Source organism: Paramormyrops kingsleyae, chromosome 1 (assembly GCF_048594095.1).
Source record: "Paramormyrops kingsleyae isolate MSU_618 chromosome 1, PKINGS_0.4, whole genome shotgun sequence".
Taxonomy (NCBI): Eukaryota; Metazoa; Chordata; class Actinopteri; order Osteoglossiformes; family Mormyridae; genus Paramormyrops; species Paramormyrops kingsleyae.
In genome coordinates, this window is record NC_132797.1 from 72,187,874 (window position 1) to 72,206,544 (window position 18,671).

General features: G+C 44.1%; 1 protein-coding gene across 3 annotated transcripts; it reads right to left on the reverse strand.

Annotated features, from left to right (window-relative positions):
- Positions 1-8,175: 8,175 nt before the first annotated feature.
- LOC111852590 (tumor necrosis factor ligand superfamily member 13B) lies at positions 8,176-18,411 on the reverse strand. Of its 3 annotated transcripts, XM_072698379.1 has the most exons (8): positions 18,323-18,411; positions 17,805-17,926; positions 15,268-15,562; positions 14,813-14,900; positions 13,847-13,903; positions 11,269-11,384; positions 10,112-10,262; positions 8,176-9,784 (listed from the first exon to the last, which is right to left on the reverse strand). In XM_072698379.1, exons 1-8 carry the CDS (start codon positions 18,353-18,355, stop codon positions 9,672-9,674), a joined length of 975 nt encoding a protein of 324 aa, XP_072554480.1. In that variant the 5' UTR covers positions 18,356-18,411; the 3' UTR covers positions 8,176-9,671. The 3 variants fall into 3 exon arrangements, with proteins under 3 accessions (XP_072554480.1, XP_023684581.1, XP_023684659.1); XM_023828813.1 differs by lacking the exon at positions 17,805-17,926; XM_023828891.2 differs by lacking the exons at positions 17,805-17,926; positions 18,323-18,411 and adding an exon at positions 15,724-16,754.
- Positions 18,412-18,671: the final 260 nt, after the last annotated feature.

Genomic DNA, 18,671 nt, shown 5'->3' on the forward strand with positions numbered 1-18,671 from the left:
AAGTACATCAGGGGTGATGAACCTGTTCCATGGAGGGCCGGTGTGGGTGGGGCTTTTAATGATGGCTTCTCAGTCAGCCAATCACAGTGGGTCCCCGGGACTGGTGCTGAGAACCACTGCTTTATTGCTTTATTGAGAACCACTGCATCTGCATCTCTGTCTGTCGGTTTAGGATTACGAAGACCTTTGTCCTTTGAACTTATTTTTTTGCTCATTTTAATTGAAATAATTATTTATATATTTGACCAGTCATTTAGCTTAATTGATTCTCCCGCTAGGCATGTTTACAAGGCAGATCACCTGAATCCTGCCTAATTGTAAAATACTTTTTATATAATTATATGAATTATTGTAATAATTATATTGTATTATAAAATTATATATTATAATTTTTATATAATTATATGAATTATTCACATGCATTTTTGATTGTAATATTTACTTACAAATGTATAATGTAGAATTTTTGTTTGTATGTTACATGTTCAACCTTTTAAAACTGCACTGTTGCATTTGACCATGTAGAGGTGTGTGACTTAATATAGTGAAAAATGCAGTGAAGGGTCATTTACATGTGATCACCCATGTTTTGGTGTTTTTCCACTCAAAGTGCTTATCTAGCCTAAAGTGCACTTAAACCCAGTAGCTAAGTGCATTTTTTTTTACTTAAGTTCATGGGAGAATCGACCCCTATGTGCAGATATACACCTTCAATGTAATTCAAGATAAGGGCTGGTAGCTCACGTGAGCTACATAAAAATATTCCCTTATTTTTGCCCTGATTATTGATTGACTTGATTCAATTACAGGCATGAACTCCTGTAAAAACATCCATTTTCTGAAATCACTTGTTCTACTCATGGTTGTGGGGGTCCGGAGCCTAAGGGGGCAAGGCAGGGAACAGCCCAGGATGGGGTGCCAACCTCTCACAGGGCACAAGGCAGGGAACAGCCCAGGATGGGGTGCCAACCTCTCACAGGGCACAAGGCAGGGAACAGCCCAGGATGGGGTGCCAACCTATCACAGGGCACAAGGCAGGGAACAGCCCAGGATGGGGTGCCAACCTCTCACAGGGCACAAGGCAGGGAGCAGCCCAGGATGGGGTGCCAACCTATCACAGGGCACAAGGCAGGGAACAGCCCAGGATGGGGTGCCAACCTCTCACAGGGCACAAGGCAGGGAACAGCCCAGGATGGGGTGCCAACCTATCACAGGGCACCAGGCAGGGAGCAGCCCAGGATGGGGTGCCAACCTATCACAGGGCACAAGGCAGGGAACAGCCCAGGATGGGGTGCCAACCTCTCACAGGGCACAAGGCAGGGAACAGCCCAGGATGGGGTGCCAACCTATCACAGGGCACCAGGCAGGGAGCAGCCCAGGATGGGGTGCCAACCTATCACAGGGCACAAGGCAGGGAACAGCCCAGGATGGGGTGCCAACCTCTCACAGGGCACAAGGCAGGGAACAGCCCAGGATGGGGTGCCAACCTATCACAGGGCACAAGGCAGGGAACAGCCCAGGATGGGGTGCCAACCTATCACAGGGCACAAGGCAGGGAACAGCCCAGGATGGGGTGCCAACCTATCACAGGGCACAAGGCAGGGAACAGCCCAGGATGGGGTGCCAACCTATCACAGGGCACAAGGCAGGGAACAGCCCAGGATGGGGTGCCAACCTATCACAGGGCACAAGGCAGGGAACAGCCCAGGATGGGGTGCCAACCTATCACAGGGCACAAGGCAGGGAGCAGCCCAGGATGGGGTGCCAACCTATCACAGGGCACGCTCACACACACACACCACAGGGCACGCTCACACACACACACCTTACGGGCAATTTGGTAACTCCAATCAGCCTCAGTATGTTTTTGGGCTGTGGGGGGAAACTGGAGTACCTGGGGGAAGCCCCATTGTGACACGGGGAGAACATGCAAACTCCACACACATGCAAACACAGCACAACCGTGCCACCCCGTTCCTCTAACCACAGCACAACCGTGCCACCCCGTTCCTCTAACCACAGCACAACCGTGCCACCCCGTTCCTCTAACCACAGCACAACCGTGCCACCCCGTTCCTCTAACCACAGCACAACCGTGCCACCCCGTTCCTCTAACCACAGCACAACCGTGCCACCCCGTTCCTCTAACCACAGCACAACCGTGCCACCCCGTTCCTCTAACCACAGCACAACCGTGCCACCCCGTTCCTCTAACCACAGCACAACCGTGCCACCCCGTTCCTCTAACCACAGCACAACCGTGCCACCCTGTTCCTCTAACCACAGCACAACCGTGCCACCCTGTTCCTCTAACCACATGTGATATATTGAAACCCGTTAATAGAGAAATGTTAACGCTGCCTTTAATTGAATAGGGAGTTCCAGTTCTAGCTGTAACTTGAACTTGTTACCTCTCGATCATTTATCTGGCCCTCAAACCCAGCGCTGAACCTCCACAGGGACAGCATGCTGCTCCTCCGGAAGCTGAGACCTGCAGCACTGTTATGCAGGTCATGTGACCCTGTGTAAAGCAGCGGAACAACACCGCTGCAATCCGCCTGCGACTATCTGGCCCACATTCCCCGGAAAGGCTCCCAGCCGGCCATGGCGGGCTTACATGGGGGGGGGGGGGGAGCGGGAATGGAGGGAGGATGCTTGGCTGCAATCCAGCTCAGGTTCACCTTTAGCCGCCACCATTAATCAGCATCTGCCCAAACATAGGGGAATATGGATGAGGGAGAGAAATGATCAGAGATGTGGGGGAGACAAGACACAAAGATGGATTGAAGGTAGGGACTCTAAAACTGAGTCAGGTACAGCAACTTTCTGTGGTGCATGCTGGGTAATACGGGAGCAAAAATCCATGCTTTGAGACAAATATTTTGCATCCCCAAACCTCAAATTAAATTTATTGCTTTGTACAAAACTGCTCACAGTTTTCTCAATTCCTTGATTGTATACTACAGGAATTTGCATCTTCAGATGTAACATAACAAATGAATTTTTAATTACCTATTAACCGTCATATTTAGGCATGTCTTTTAAACATTCACGTGTCAGTTGCAACCAAAGGAATAGGAGAACATTAAACACGAAGATGAAAGATTAAAATTATAATGAAAATGGATATTATAATGGCTCATTTTAATAAATTCATAAATTCATCCTTATTTGTGTCTACTAGGAATCACTAACCGATCGGTTTCTGTGTAACAAGTAAATCACTGTTCACACTGCCTGATAAACTGCCTCACTCGACAATCTAGAACTAAACAAGGGAATGACATCAGCTTCAGTGGTTGCCATGGCAGAGCACAAGGGTATTTTTTAGAGCACTGAACAGCACGCTGCTGTAGACCCTTCCGAGGCAGTAGGCATGAGCACATGTAGATGAAGCCTCAGTCTGTTCACCCCTCAAAGCCGTTTCATAGTTCATGTCCCCCAAATTCCAACCCAATCCATTTCTCTCACACACAGACTTCATGGTGCACTGCCCGTGTTCACCCTGCCTGGCACTGCCCGCCGTGACTGGGCTCAGAGCCCACATATGAAACCGGGGTACCGGAAAATGGAACCGGGAAGTCCAACAGAATTGGCAACCTGGAAAATGTTGGAGTTATGTTTGAGTCGTGGGATATGGAAACGGTCAAACTCTGTTCCCACGAGGAGTGAGGGAAAACGTGAATGAGAGGCTAAAATTCCATTTTTCCTTTCCAGTCATACAGAAACTGATTTATCCAAAACAGCAGTAAGTTCATTTTCAAAGGGGGCAAAGCAGTAGATGGGATATCTGTATAATAAAAGCTGTTTGTGATGTACAACAGCAACTGGGCTTACAGCCAGTCTCTACAACAGCAGTGCATGCCATTACTCTTTCTGCTTATGCATCCAACCCAGCGTTTCCCAACCCGCTCCTTGGGGACCCAGAGACGGTCCACGTTTTTGCTCCCTCCCAGCTCCCTGCCAGTTTGTCCAACGTGGACTGTATGCGGGTCCCTGAGGATCGGATTGGGAAACACTGATCTGAACCGTTATTGTCTATCTGATACCCCAACCATCACTTTAATATACAGATTTTTTATTTCAGATCCCTGAGTCGATAGCTTTGTAACACAGCATCAGCCTGCAGGCATGCAGCAGAACAAAAAGAAGGCCAAAAAGAAAGCAAAATGGAAGATAAAGATCTGAAGCACACTGGACTGCAGCCAGAAAGCGGGTTTGCACTCTGACAAGCTGTGAGGATGAGCTAGAGTTATGACCAGAATGGAAACCTGAAGAGGAACTTCCTGTGTGCACTTTACTGAGCCGGCTGGAGAGCTGACAAGGCTGCACCTCCCAGTATTTCACAGTAACCTTTTTAGCGCATGTTTGGAGATGTGGTAGCAGAAAATGATGCTTCCTCTGCCTTAACCATGGTAACAGCAAGTGAATTCCAGCCAGGCTAAAAGACATGCAGAGGTATTAGTGATCTAACATAAAAATCAGGATGAGCCTGAGGGTGGCCGGATGCCAGCTGAGAGCCTTGGGGGGGGGGGGGGGTTATTAGGTATAGCATGTGGGTGTAGCAAGTGGGGTGGGTATAGTATGTAGGTATAGCAAGTGGGGTGGGTATAGCATGTAGGTATAGCATGTGGGTGTAGCAAGTGTGGTGGGTATAGCATGTAGGTATAGCATGTGGGTGTAGCAAGTGTGGTGGGTATAGCATGTAGGTATAGCATGTGGGTGTAGCAAGTGTGGTGGGTATAGCATGTAGGTATAGCATGTGGGTGTAGCAAGTGTGGTGGGTATAGCATGTAGGTATATCATGTGGGTGTAGCAAGTGTGGTGGGTATAGCATGTAGGTATAGCATGTGGGTGTAGCAAGTGTGGTGGGTATAGCATGTAGGTATAGCATGTGGGTGTAGCAAGTGTGGTGGGTATAGCATGTAGGTATAGCATGTGGGTGTAGCAAGTGGGGTGGGTATAGTATGTAGGTATAGCATGTGGGTGTAGCAAGTGTGGTGGGTATAGCATGTAGGTATAGCATGTGGGTGTAGCAAGTGGGGTGGGTATAGTATGTAGGTATAGCATGTGGGTGTAGCAAGTGGGGTGGGTATAGCATGTAGGTATAGCATGTGGGTATAGCAAGTGGGGTGGGTATAGCATGTAGGTATAGCATGTGGGTGTAGCAAGTGGGGTGGGTATAGCATGTAGGTATAGCATGTGGGTGTAGCAAGTGTGGTGGGTATAGCATGTAGGTATAGCATGTGGGTGTAGCAAGTGTGGTGGGTATAGCATGTAGGTATAGCATGTGGGTGTAGCAAGTGGGGTGGGTATAGTATGTAGGTATAGCATGTGGGTGTAGCAAGTGTGGTGGGTATAGCATGTAGGTATAGCATGTGGGTGTAGCAAGTGGGGTGGGTATAGTATGTAGGTATAGCATGTGGGTGTAGCAAGTGGGGTGGGTATAGCATGTAGGTATAGCATGTGGGTATAGCAAGTGGGGTGGGTATAGCATGTAGGTATAGCATGTGGGTGTAGCAAGTGGGGTGGGTATAGCATGTAGGTATAGCATGTGTGGTGGGTATAGTATGTGGTTGTAGCAAGTGGGGGTTGTGTGTGAGGACAGCATGTGGATATAGCAGGTCAGCATAACGTAAGGACAGTGTGTGAGGACTGCAAGTGAGGTTAGCATGTGGAATTTGCATGTGATAATAGTATGTGTGGTGCACATAGGAGGGTAGCAGATGTGAGGAGCATGTGGGTGTAGCATGTGACGATAGCATGTGGGTATAGCATGTGGGGATAGCATGTGGGTATAGCATGTGACGATAGCATGTGGGGAGAGCATGTGGGTATAGCATGTGACGATAGCATGTGGGTATAGCATATGACGATAGCATGTGGGGATAGCATGTGGGGATAGCATGTGACGATAGCATGTTTGGATAGCATGTGGGTATAGCATGTGATGACAGCATGAGGATAATGTGTGAGAGCTCTGCTGCTGAGAACTTTTGACGAATCTACAGTTTTTATTTTATTATTTCCTCTGCATTGACACATATATCTGCTGTGTTCATTAATTCCTGTTAAGAATATAAATAAAATAACAACAAAGATGATGCGCAGAAGCATTCTGACCGTGGAGGAGAGATAAAATTTAAATCTCAAGCCAGTCATTTCCACTCTGCCCTGATCTGGCAGTGCTAGTTAACAAACTCTGCTGGTTATATAAACTAGCTGCTTGCACATCCTGGGGCTTAGTCTTGCTGCTCTCTCTCTCATTCTGGTGTCAAGCTGTAGTACCGTGAAATTCAGAGCTGGTTGTCTCCTGGTTCTGACGCTCCTGGGCATCGTTTCCTGCCCCCCCCACGTGTATCATCGCTTCAGGTCCCTCCACCCCCTGGTGTGCTCCACACCTGGGTTTCACGCCTGTCTGTTTCCTCTGATGACACCTTGGTGGCCATCCAGAAACATGAGGTTCCTCTAACGCAGCAAGCACAGTTACCATAGGTGGAAAACGCCGCTCACAGTGGCCAGAGCACAGCTGGCGGTGCCTCATGCCAGACCTGAATAGCATCAACATTGTCTTTTAACCGCATCAGTGTAACTCTATTGTATTTCACAATAGAAGGCAAGGAATTCATTTGCCATTTTAAAACAAGATAATTAGTCTCACATGCAGCTCTGCAACAGTTCAGCCCTTAATTAGAGAACCACTGGATCCATCTGTTTCTGTTTTGGTATCTCTTATTAAGCCGTGTGCTTATGAACAGTACGGATCAGGGCATGACTACATGTCACACATGGGGTCACACATGGGGTCACAAAAACAATGCGGCTTCAGTATAGAGCCCATATCAGAGTTTTAGACTCTTTTGTACATTGATGAGACCACATTGGGATCCACGATGCGTTTGACCCCCATCAAATCGTCAAAACCATTTCTGACATTGGTGTTTCTCTCAAAGAGGGGTGTGGTGCAGTGGGCTAGGCCTCTGGGTCTGTGATCACAAGGTTGCTGGTTCAAGCTTGGCCTTGATAGAATAGTCACATGATGCCAAGCTTGTTCCCACCTGTATGGAAACAAGATGGAGAAAAGAATGGTTTTCCCACAAAGATTATAAAGTACCATTGTTCTATTTTTGCCTACTTTATGAATATTGTGTTATATTGCGCATATATTATTATGTGTGCATGCTTAATCACCACTGTGAAAATGTGTTTTTTATACCTTACTAATTGGAGGTGCTAACAGATCCCTGTTGCTCTGTAAACTGGGACAGAAGCCTCAAGAGTCGATGGGGGAGACGGTGGGACGGTGCCATCTCTGCTAGTGTATGAAACTCCCTACTGGGTCCCGCGGTCCTGGATTCAGTACCACTGAACTTTGAAATGTGAGCTAAGGATCCCGCTGAGGCCCCGGAGACTTGAACGTGCCGATCAGGAACAAGATAGCTGAGCGCGACTTCCAGGACCGCGTGGTGAGCTGCACAATTAGCCGCTCTCTGTAAATCCCGTAACCGAGGGGTCACGCTCCCGGCCCTGGAGTCTCTCATTACCGTCGCCGTGTCGGGATCACTGCTTCCAGTGCTGTCACTGTACATCGGGATCACTGCTTCCAGTGCAGTCACCTGTCACGTTCCTATATATCACGTTCCGACAAATGCGTACATTTACCACCAAATTTTGTACACCTGAGTGACAGCGCATGCCGAAGTGAGAGAGATCTTTGAAGCAGAACGTATAAAATGTTGTTGAAAATGAACAAAAAAAGAATTTGAGTATGGAAGCCTGAAGAAGTCGGAAGTACAGTCACCGTGGGTATCGGGACTTGGTTGCTAAGCGAGGCCTGGTTATATGGGTCATGCGAGTCCATCAGATGTGTTTATGCTATTAGTTGTGCTTTATTACGCTGTGGTCTTGTGAAATACTGACCCGCACCACTCTCGCCATTAGGGAGTTATGTGTCACATTTTTAGTTCTAATTTACTTAGATCCCGACCTTTGCTGTGTTTCCTGTGAATTTGTCAAAAACAATGGCAAAATTATACAGCTTCACAAGCCGTAAACAGACCTTCTGCTTATAAACCGTATTTGTAATATATAATGTTAATCACTGATTAGTCGATCGATTTGTAGCAAACTTCGCTTCGCTGTTTCGATTTTTTTTTATTATTATTATTTATTTTATGTTGAAAATAACAAGGCCTTCGGACAGACGGCATCTCAAAACTGCAAGTGCCACAATAGTCAGCATAAACCACCCCACCCTGTACATTAAAATCTCCGAACATCTTTACAGACAGATATTCTCAGGTTGTTCTCACAGATACGGCCAACACACAGTGAAGTGACAGTTACAACAATGAAAGTGACATTCTGGTAGATGACTGGTTGGCAGCTGCAGTCACTCACCTCTATGTCACCTTGTTTCAGTGTTTAGATCAAGTGTTTCATCTCTTTCACAGGGCTTGGGTAAAAGCGCCCCCTAGAGGCAACTTTCTGCTCAAATTGCAGAGAATTGAGGCTGTGAAACCCACTGTGGGTAAGATTACTGTGCACTGGAAGTCACTGCCTTCCCAAAAGTCACTGTTTTATCCACTGGATCCAAGCAGGGAGTAGCAGAAAGACTACAGTTATCACCATAAATTTCAAAGGCTCATTTCTCCCTCATTAAAAGTATCTAGGGTACATTTTGTTTTTATGTGTCAATATTAATATTCATTAGCAATTAGCCATTCTTTGTCTTACAGCAGGATCTCATTGTTTTAAATACATAACCCAAATAAAATAATTTGGGGGAAATGGGTTCAGGCAGGAAAAAAACATGGTAAAGTACAGCCTGTCTGGTTTCTATCCTCCTTTTGTTAATTTCTGATCATAGCTCTAAGTGAACATAGCTGGAAAGTGTAATATTATTCATTTCAGGACATGTCTAGAGGATTTGTCATAGACAGAGCAGTTTTGGCAATAAGGCAGATGACCATTTTAAATACTATTAGCTTCTCCCTGTCCACTTCCAGCTAACCCACTGTACAGTAGGCCGCTCCTAACATTACACACTGCCACATCCTCTTTGAACTGACCGGACCACAGTTCCATCTAGTGGTGGAAAAGAAATGAACATGAATAGATCTGGTAAAACATTAATATGTATGAATAGGTAAAATTATCAATTTATAATCGTCTACTTGAATAAATGCATCAGCTACCCTATCTTTGGTATAAATACCCATAAATGAACGTATCTGTCAAGCTCTAAACAGAAGGAAAGGTTAACAAGATGCATACAAACGCAACAAACTATCCACTTGCAGCTACAGTATAACATCAATAGCATGTGGCTTTCGAAGGTGGCTTTCATTTACAATGCTTCTTCTATAGTACATTGTCACCGTAAGAAGAAACTGAGTGACAGCAGTTGAGGACCATTAGTTAAATTCAGCAGACAGAGTAATACAGCAGAGCATTTATGCTTGTTCTCAAGTCGCTCTGTGGTCTCCGGCCTTGTGACATCAGTTAGAAGCCAACCCAGCGGGACCAAAATGCCACCAATATACAAAAATAATGATTCAGGTTGTATCCACTCAGTTTTATCAGGACTAGGTGATAAAAATCAATGTGAAGAAGGTGGGCTGCTCAGTTCATAACCATGGCATCCTCCATCACTACAAAAATATCCCATGTCACAGAAGCCCGATGATTCCAAAGAAGGTGTCCTCTCCAGAGAGGGAGATGTTTGCAGTCTGACGAGGAATCAACAGCTCCACCCGGTCCCCGGCCTCCAGCTTCACTACCCCTGGAGAGACACAACCAGAGGAGTAAATTCTGGTACCTCACTTGCTCCCTAGACCCAGTGTTGCCCAAGCATGACTAACCAGGGCACCAGGAGATGACCTGGCTGCCATTGAGCAAAACCCCTAACCTCCAAATGCTCCAAGGGACGGGTTCACCCAGGTTTCTCTCAAAAAAGTTTGCACAAAAAACAACGGTGAAATAACTTAAATGAAAATGTTAGAAAAAGACCCACAGTTATAATGGATTAGAAATTGGGTGGCTTGGTGGCAGTGAGTTTTATTCATACTGGGAGAAGCGGATTCCATAATCCTGGTTGATGGGAACATACCTGCTGTGTAACAGGTGTTGTAGGGATGGTCTTGGTTCATGTTCTGGATGCAGCGGAATAAAGGGATTTTCTGCGGGTTGTTTCCAACCATTTCTTGCTTTATTCGGTTGATGACATGACCCATCGCGAAGGTCTTATCCATGTAATAAACCTGGCAGAAACATAAGGCTTTATCTATCTCCAGCTGACATAATAAAAAAGTAATAAAAGGCAACTGCATAATTATAATGACATAATAAAGAAGCCATAAAAATAATTACATTCAAGTATTGCAAGTAAGGGTGTGTCGGATTTTTAAGTACATGATGGAAAAAAAAAAAAGATTATTGGATGCCACTGAAATAGTGTAGAGATGGAGGACATCAATGCCGTGGTTAAGAACCAAGCATCCTGTTTTCTTCACATTGATGTTTAACATCTAGTTCAGATAAAATTGAGTGCGGATCCAGCCTGAATCACTATCTTTCTGTGGTGTTGGCATTTTGGTCCTGCTGGGTTGACGTGTAACTGATGTCACAAGCCCAGAGACCACAGAGCGACCTGAACTTACTGAGCTGGTTATTATTTAATTAATTGTCTAGCCAATGCTTTTATCGAAACAAGTTGCAGCTTAATTCATTTACAGACCCAGATTTTTCCAGCAGAAATGTGGGTGTTAGTGACTTCCAAAGGCAAAAAGGAACCGGCAACAGATCACGGCTCAGTGTCTTTAGTCATTATAATAAAAGATGTAGGTTAGTAGAACAAGTAATCTATAATAAAATATCCCTTTTGCTGGGTTACTGAATAGGGGCTTCTATGTCTTTTATGGATCTTTGCACTTTGTGGGTCTGGCCCATAGATTTTATACTGCATAATACAGGTGGGTCAATGGAATATCAGCGCCGCCCTAGAGGTAAAGTGGGAGAGCTGCAGCACTGAAGTGTTAAGCTAAACTCAAGGCAGGAGTAGTTAGCAGAGCTGAGGAGCAGACTGAAGGGAACTTACAGTTATCTACTGGTGCATATGACAGAATGACACCTCGAGTCCCTTTAGAGACTGTAAATATGAATATAAATGCACTTCTTTTTCACAGTTAGATTTGCACTGTTGGTTTGTGCTAAATGTAGTTCTGTAGGGGGTTGGCATGTGTGCGGAAACAATGAACAGGAGCCTACCTGGCCGTAGACGAGGTAGAGCCCCCCCTCTATTACCAGGATGGTGTTTTTGTCCTCCAGCAAGGTGTCGCCCCTCCTCAGGCCAACTAGCCATGGAATAGCAGTATATGTGCTGTCTGAAATGTGTGGGCACACCATGAGCGCCTTCCCACAAGCTCAGCACAGCACAGAGAAGACACACCTTATCTTTAAAGCAGACAACCCTATATTATATATCTGTGTGTGTGTGTGTTTGTGTGTGCATACATATACAGTACAGGGGTTGGACAATGATACCAAAACACTGGCCAACATAGTGTTTGAGGTTTCATGCCTATAATCGGGCAGCCCGGTGGTCAGTCTTCACTGATTTGCACATTCCATCAGTAAGAGCAAAGCGTGAAGGCCGAATTAGCAGCTGTATATAAAATATTGCAATCCACACAACATAATGAGAGACATGTCAGAGTTCGAAAGAGGACAAATTGTCGGTGTGCGTCTCGCTGGTGCATCTGCAACCAGGACAGCAAGTCTTTGTGATGTATCGAGAGCCACGGTATCCAGGGTAATGTCAGCCTAGCACCACGCAGGACGGAACCACATCCAACAGGAGTAACTGTGAACGCACGAGGAAGCTATCTGAAAGGGATGCCCAGGCACTAACCCAGATTGTATCCAAAAAAACATAAAACCACAGCTGCCCAACTGATGGCAGAATTAAATGTGCACATCGACTCCTGATTCCAGCAAAACTGTTCATCAGGAGCTCCACAGAGTCAATATTCATGATCGGGCTGCTACAGCCAAACCTTTGGTCACCTGTGCCAATGCCAAACATCAGTTTCAATGGTGCCAATATTTACAAATTTTGAGCTGTGGACAATGTGAAACGTATTGTTCTCTGATTCAATTTAATTCAATTTTATTTGTGTAGAGCATTTTCACAACATTACATTGTCTCAAAACACTTTACATTATCTGCACCCAAAGCCCCCAGTGAGCAAGCCAGAGGCGACAGCGGCAAGGAAAAACTCCCTAGAAGGAAGAAACCTTAGGAAGAGCCAGACAGACGGGGTGTGAAGCTAGAGTGACAGCGCTGACAGTTCAGTTCATCCAAAGCCAATTGCACCGATCCCCACCCAGCTCTACACCTCACACTATAGGTCTGACTGGGAGTGAGCAGTTAGCTAGAGCTAGAACTAGACTATAAGCTAGACTGAATAATAAGCTAAACTAAAACAAGTTAGATCTAGTTACACCAACAAAGATACACAGCCACAGTCAGAAGCCATAAGCAAATCATTCATTCTTTTGATTAAAGCTGTTTTTGTGCTATGGTTTGGTCTAAAGCCAGACTGATATTCATTGGCATTATTTTAGGAAAGAAGACAGCTGATGAACATCTTTTTCATGTTGTCATGAGTCCAACTTCGCTTTCTTGCATACATTCAGGAGAGTTACGTGTGGAGAAGGTCCAAAGAGGCTTACCAACTGGACAGAGTGCAGCGTTGGGGTGGATCAGTGATGGTTTGGGCTGTAATATCATGGCATTCCTGAGGTCTACTACTCCCTGCACATTCACCAGGCATGAATATTATTGAGCCACTTTGGAACGTTTTGGAGGAGCGAGTCATGAAACGTTTTACTCCACCAGCATCACACAGTGACCTGGCCACTGATCTACAAGAGGAATGGCTCAAAATCCCTCTGCCCACTGTGCAGGACCTGTATCCGTCATTCCCAAGACAAACTGATGCTGTATTGGCCATAAACCAAGTGCATCAGTTTCATTATCAAACCCCTTTATGTGGGACCTCCTTAAGGGGAGATGGAAAAGCGTCCCAGGAGGCCATCTCATGGAACTGGTGTAGAGGGGACAGTAGGGTCAGCCAGCCCCTGGGGCAACTGGGGTTAAGGGCCTTGCTCAAGGGCCCAGTGGTCGCATCACTCCGCTGACCACAGAATTTGAACTGACAATGTTCTGAGTCCCAACCCACAGAGCTGCCACGAACAAATTCACATTTTTTTGTTTAATACTTTTTTAGTCAGTGCATAATTCCATATATGTTATTTTATAGATTTGATGTCTTTATAATTATTTTAAAATGTAGAAAATGGTATAAATAAACCTTTGTATGCGTAGGTGTGTCTACACACACACACAACTTTTGCACTGTGCCCATGAGGAGAGGTTTGGGAACTGGTGCGGTGTTCATCTAGCCATCCAACAAGATATCACCTAGTTTTTGAAGAACAGAATGAATTCTTCATAGTTCTTTTATCACTGTTCTTTTGCATATGTTCTAATATTACATTGTGTTTTTTAAGTAAATATACAATTACTAACCAGATAAAAAGCCTAATACTAATAACTGCCTAATACTTTTGCACAGTACTGTATATTCATGCTTCTCATTAAAGGGAACTTTGCTGTGCGTTCCCACAATGCACTGGGGTTTGTTTTAACACCTGATCGCCACTTAAAGCTTTATTTGTCTCTTGAATCATCTACACTTAGGTATTCTACACTAAATCACACTGATTATTGGAAAGATGGTGAGTAATATATTTCCCTCAGTCTTTACAGTCAGGTGGTTACCTTTCTGAATGATGCTTCCGTGGCTATTTGCTATCATCTGCAAGCAAGGCTGAAACACTGTGGAGGGAAAAGGACTCCGGTCAGAACAGAATAAAGAAATATCATGACTCCCATCATGGTTTCTACAGAAACAATTCCACACAAACCTCACTGTCCGTTCTCAGAATTTCCCTGTTGGCTGGTACTGCACAACAGGGGCATCGTAAAGGGGGGGAAGTTGGGATGATTCCAGGGTCCCCAAAAATTTGGAATATAATTTCATTGGTCTGCAATGGGGGGCCAACATGATACGCTTTCATGGGATCAAAAATCTCGAGCAGCACCCTTGCTGCACAGTCAAATTAAGAACCTCTCACATTGTGACAGTCAAACTGAGAAAATGACACAACTTTCCATTGGTACAATATGAAACTGAGCAAATACTTTCTGATGTGTTGTTTGGGGGTGGTTTGTCAGCACTGACCACTCAGGGCATGCAGATTCGAATCCAACATCCAGCTCTGCATGATCTCTGCGTGGAACTTTCCTTGACAATCATTCATACCAGGTAGTTCCTGCCATCACACTTCTCCCATTTCCTCCCACATGCTCCTCTGTTGACTACATAATTTCCAATGATACTGTAAGCCTGTTACTAATGCAGACCAATATTCTATAGGCAAGACAACCTCAAACAGGAAACACAGACATGGCTCAGACACATTTCACACTAGATAGCCCGACACCCACAATATTCACACTACAAAAATATTCTTACATCTACAAAAAAATGAGCAACCAAGTTTCAAGTCAGGTGGAAACTTTGACTGTTTGCTCTTGTACTGGCATTTTAATTGCAAGCGATACCTTTGAAACACGCAACATTGCCTGTAGACAACAACAAGCCTCCTTCCTTAGACATTCCTAGACAGCAATGGTCAGCGGAGCCCTTGGCCACTCCTTGGACCAGCCACGCATTTACTGTACCTGGTTTCTCCAAGACTATCCTCGTGCCCCGCTCCTTTGCCTTTGGTGTTTCCATAGTGGGCCTTGCTTCATGTGGACTGGGGGAGTGCTGCGGACCACAGTTGAAGAAGTTTATTTCCAGACTGGACAAGAGGCAAAGAAGCACGTTCAGGTGTCAGGATATCATTTGGAAAATGGTTCGGTTTTAAATTTAATCCTAAGTCCTGTCAAACAAACTAGAGAAGAAAATTGAGGAGTTATTTGGGTACAAATGTATCGCTACCCTGCTAGTGAGATAAGTGGTTTTAGGTTTGGCTTTGAGGTGTTTATTTTCAGTAAACAGCTACAAAAACTGCAAAGCACAGTCATCCTCCCTAAAGTCTCTCCGCAGTGGTATAAATTCAATCAAAGCAAAAGAGGACTAAGCCTGAGTTGAATCTGTGGTGGATGAGAACCAACAGGAAGTGGTGACCTACCCACTGTCCATCCCTTAACATCTCGGCGTTGCCTGCCTGCTGCTGGTGGCTGTTCTTTTCCCAGGACAAATGGGAGCGCAGAACAGTCACCTCAGCCTTCAGGGCCAAGGTGAAGTAGAGTGAGATGGCAGCCAAAAAGAAAGATGCAAAGGCTGCCAGACCCATGGCCAAAGCTGTCCGGGAGATGCCCCCTTGCCGTGACTCTGGGCCCCCAGGGGCCACCTCGTAACCAGGATCTGTAGGCATGGTAGGCCGCTTTCCACGGGGCGAGCGGGACCAGAGCTCACCCTGCGTGCTGCTGTCGAGATGAATAGCCGTGAGGAAGAGAAAACTTCTCTCGATTCTGCATATATAGCGTGCGGAGCTGCACACTTCCTGTCTGACTGTTCAGCAAATTGCGTACGCGCATCGATCATCTAATTTTTTAATTTGGACTGAATGATCTAAATATCATACCTCAGCCTGAGATCAGAGATTGCAAATATGAAAGATCAGGCAGTTGCTACAAATACAGGACATTCACTTTTAGGCTGAAACACTCTCTTAGATGTCATTATCTCACTGCTCCTCCTGGTGATGACCACTGGTTGTTCTTTGTAAATATGCACTCTTCATGATTAAATAATGCATATAAAACATGTCAAAATAAACAGTTGAAAACAGAATCGGCATGTTCAAAGATTTTAAATAGAAAAAAAACTATATATTGGCCTGAAATACTCATTAATGTTGCAGTAATTATTTTAATGGTAGTCATACACTAGCACCATCGTTAAAGATAAATGTCAGTGATCAGTGTCCCAAGTGCTGCCATTAATTTGAGCTGTGAATCACACAGGTTTTGCTCTATATTAGTCTTTTCAACTGTATACATTTTGACGTTTTTCTATCCCTTTGATTTTAAGCTTCTTTCATGGAATGTACATGACTTTGCTACATTTGCGGAATGTTTTTCTTTTTAACACATTCTGTGCTACTCAGTTATGTCATAATTTGGTGTGTAAATTCTGAGTCTTGATATCATCCTTTTTATGAGAAAAAAAAAAACTACATGCGTATATTGAAGTTTCTCAGTTTTTAGTCTCATCTAACATGAAAATTTGCAGGCACTACAACTATAATCTTATAAATGTTGAGATTAGAGTGTCTATGATATGGGAATGCAGGGGTTTCATTGGGGACCTTTCCCTGGCTTAGTATTGTGAAGGAATATATGGTTAGTGCCAGGCGGAAATGAATATCTTTGTTTATTCGTCTTCTTGGTTACATGTTGAAGTTATCTGATAGACATTTATTAACTTCATAACGTCTGAATGAAACTGAAATACAAACGTATTGCTTAGTTTATGATCCACTGCATAGACACAAACATTACAGACAGTTTTAGAGTTTAATGCTGAATGATTATTGCCATCGTTTTCCGCCTACATATGCGGATTGGTGAAATTTGAAAATGAAACTTTTAGTTGGCATTTTAACCTCAAACTAACCAACGCTGCAGCACGTCATTGTGTTTACATGTAGGAGGTGTTCCAATTACACAATGGGTGCACTCTATTTCCTCTCTTTTGACGGAGCTCGACATGAAACATACATATACAAACTTATGTGAATAAAATATTAGGAAAACATCAAGTGATTGTATTACTAATAAATATAATGCTGCGTTTTGTTGTTATTTCTAGTATAACTCCGGTTAATATTTGAGTTAATATTGTTTTATTTATAGGATAATACATAAATTATGAAATGTATATTTTTCCCCATAAGGGTAGCGCGTGGATCATTGCGGAACCGAATATGCGTTTTGTTTACCGTCTAATGTGAATAATATCGATGTTTGATGGATTATCAGGGGTGAGTTTTGGCAGAAAATGTTTAAAATATATGCCTCATTTCGCACAGGATTACTCTGAAATAGTTTAGCGCACAACGTTGCAACTTGGCCGACCAGATCTAGTAAGGTCTCTCGATTCCATCAATGGATGTCATGTCCGCGCGTTATACCTATTTAAAGTAAAGAGCTCAAGATTAATGGGTGCGACAATCAACGCATTTTGCGTTTGTCTGGTTCTAAAGGTCAATGCGACCCAATACCGGAGCGTAGGGTGAAATGAGTACCGTGCGTAATGGAACATGACAGTACTGCTTCCCGCTTGTCAAACCAAAGGTGTCAAAGGTGTTAAAAAACCAAGCACAACAAATTGTAATTATCTCAATCAATAAATCATATTAATAAATAATTCGTGTCGCGCACTGAAGAGAATTTCAAACATAAGCAATTGCTATTTTTCCATAGTTTCAAAATGTTACTTCATTTTGTTAGTATGGAACACAAAGCAGACAAGGTAACATATGCGCTTTGGCAGTGTTGCACAACGGAACACAAAGCGTGTAACCATCAATTACGTATTTCCGCGTTCACCGGAAATAGGGTGCGTAATATTTGCTGACATCAGCTTACGTAAATATAAAGACTAGTCCGAATTCAGCAGCTGCGTTCTTCGAGGGACGCGGTCTGTATAGCCTCCGCATACCCTTTGTAGGCTGAATCCTTCGAAGGTTCGCGCAATGAATCTTGGGATCTCGGCAACGAAATAGCCATCGAAGTGGGACAGCCTTGTCGCGCCGCTGTGACGTATCGGACTTCGAATCCAGCCTAAGGACGCAGCCAGTGTATCATTTCGCAGTGGTGTGTTGAGTGTCGAAGTATTTTATGGTCCCATTTATGAATTGACATCATAGCAGGAACAGGCATATATGCATATCCGCCATTCAAATAGTTATAAATTTTGTAGTATATACATAGTTGTAAAAATACACAAGAAACACGGAAAAGAAAAACGGCTTTTAAAATAAGATTTTATCCTTTAAAAATTTCAATGTTTAACACCAAAAATAAACCCGGCTTCTGTGCCTTTTTAACGAAATAAATATTTCTCAGACGTAAGAATCGTAGAGATATGCTTGTCTTTTCTCACTTGAGAAGAAATAGCTCTTTTTTTCTTTTCTGTAAACACTACTAATTTACGTTACGAATAGAAAATATTCTGACCTGGAATAAACGTCGAAGTGTGTGTACTCGCATTTTAAACGTTTTCTTCTAGTCCGTCTGCATCTTGGCTTTTTGTTATTAACAGGGCTCTGCTTCGAAATGTAGGAGGCGGTCACTTAGTTTCTGTCCCTTATTGTAGGCCTAGTAATTTGTAAATTAGGGAACGACCTATGAGGAATAGGGTAATAGCATTTAACCTTAAAATATGGGGACATCTAGTCCTGCCTTTCCCCCCAGTTTTGTCTTTAAGGCGAACAGTGAGTAACATGGAGTGCTGAAATCTCTGAAACATTTACAACACTAGCAGCTGACAGAAGGGATTGCATTTGAGAGGAACTTTATACCAAAA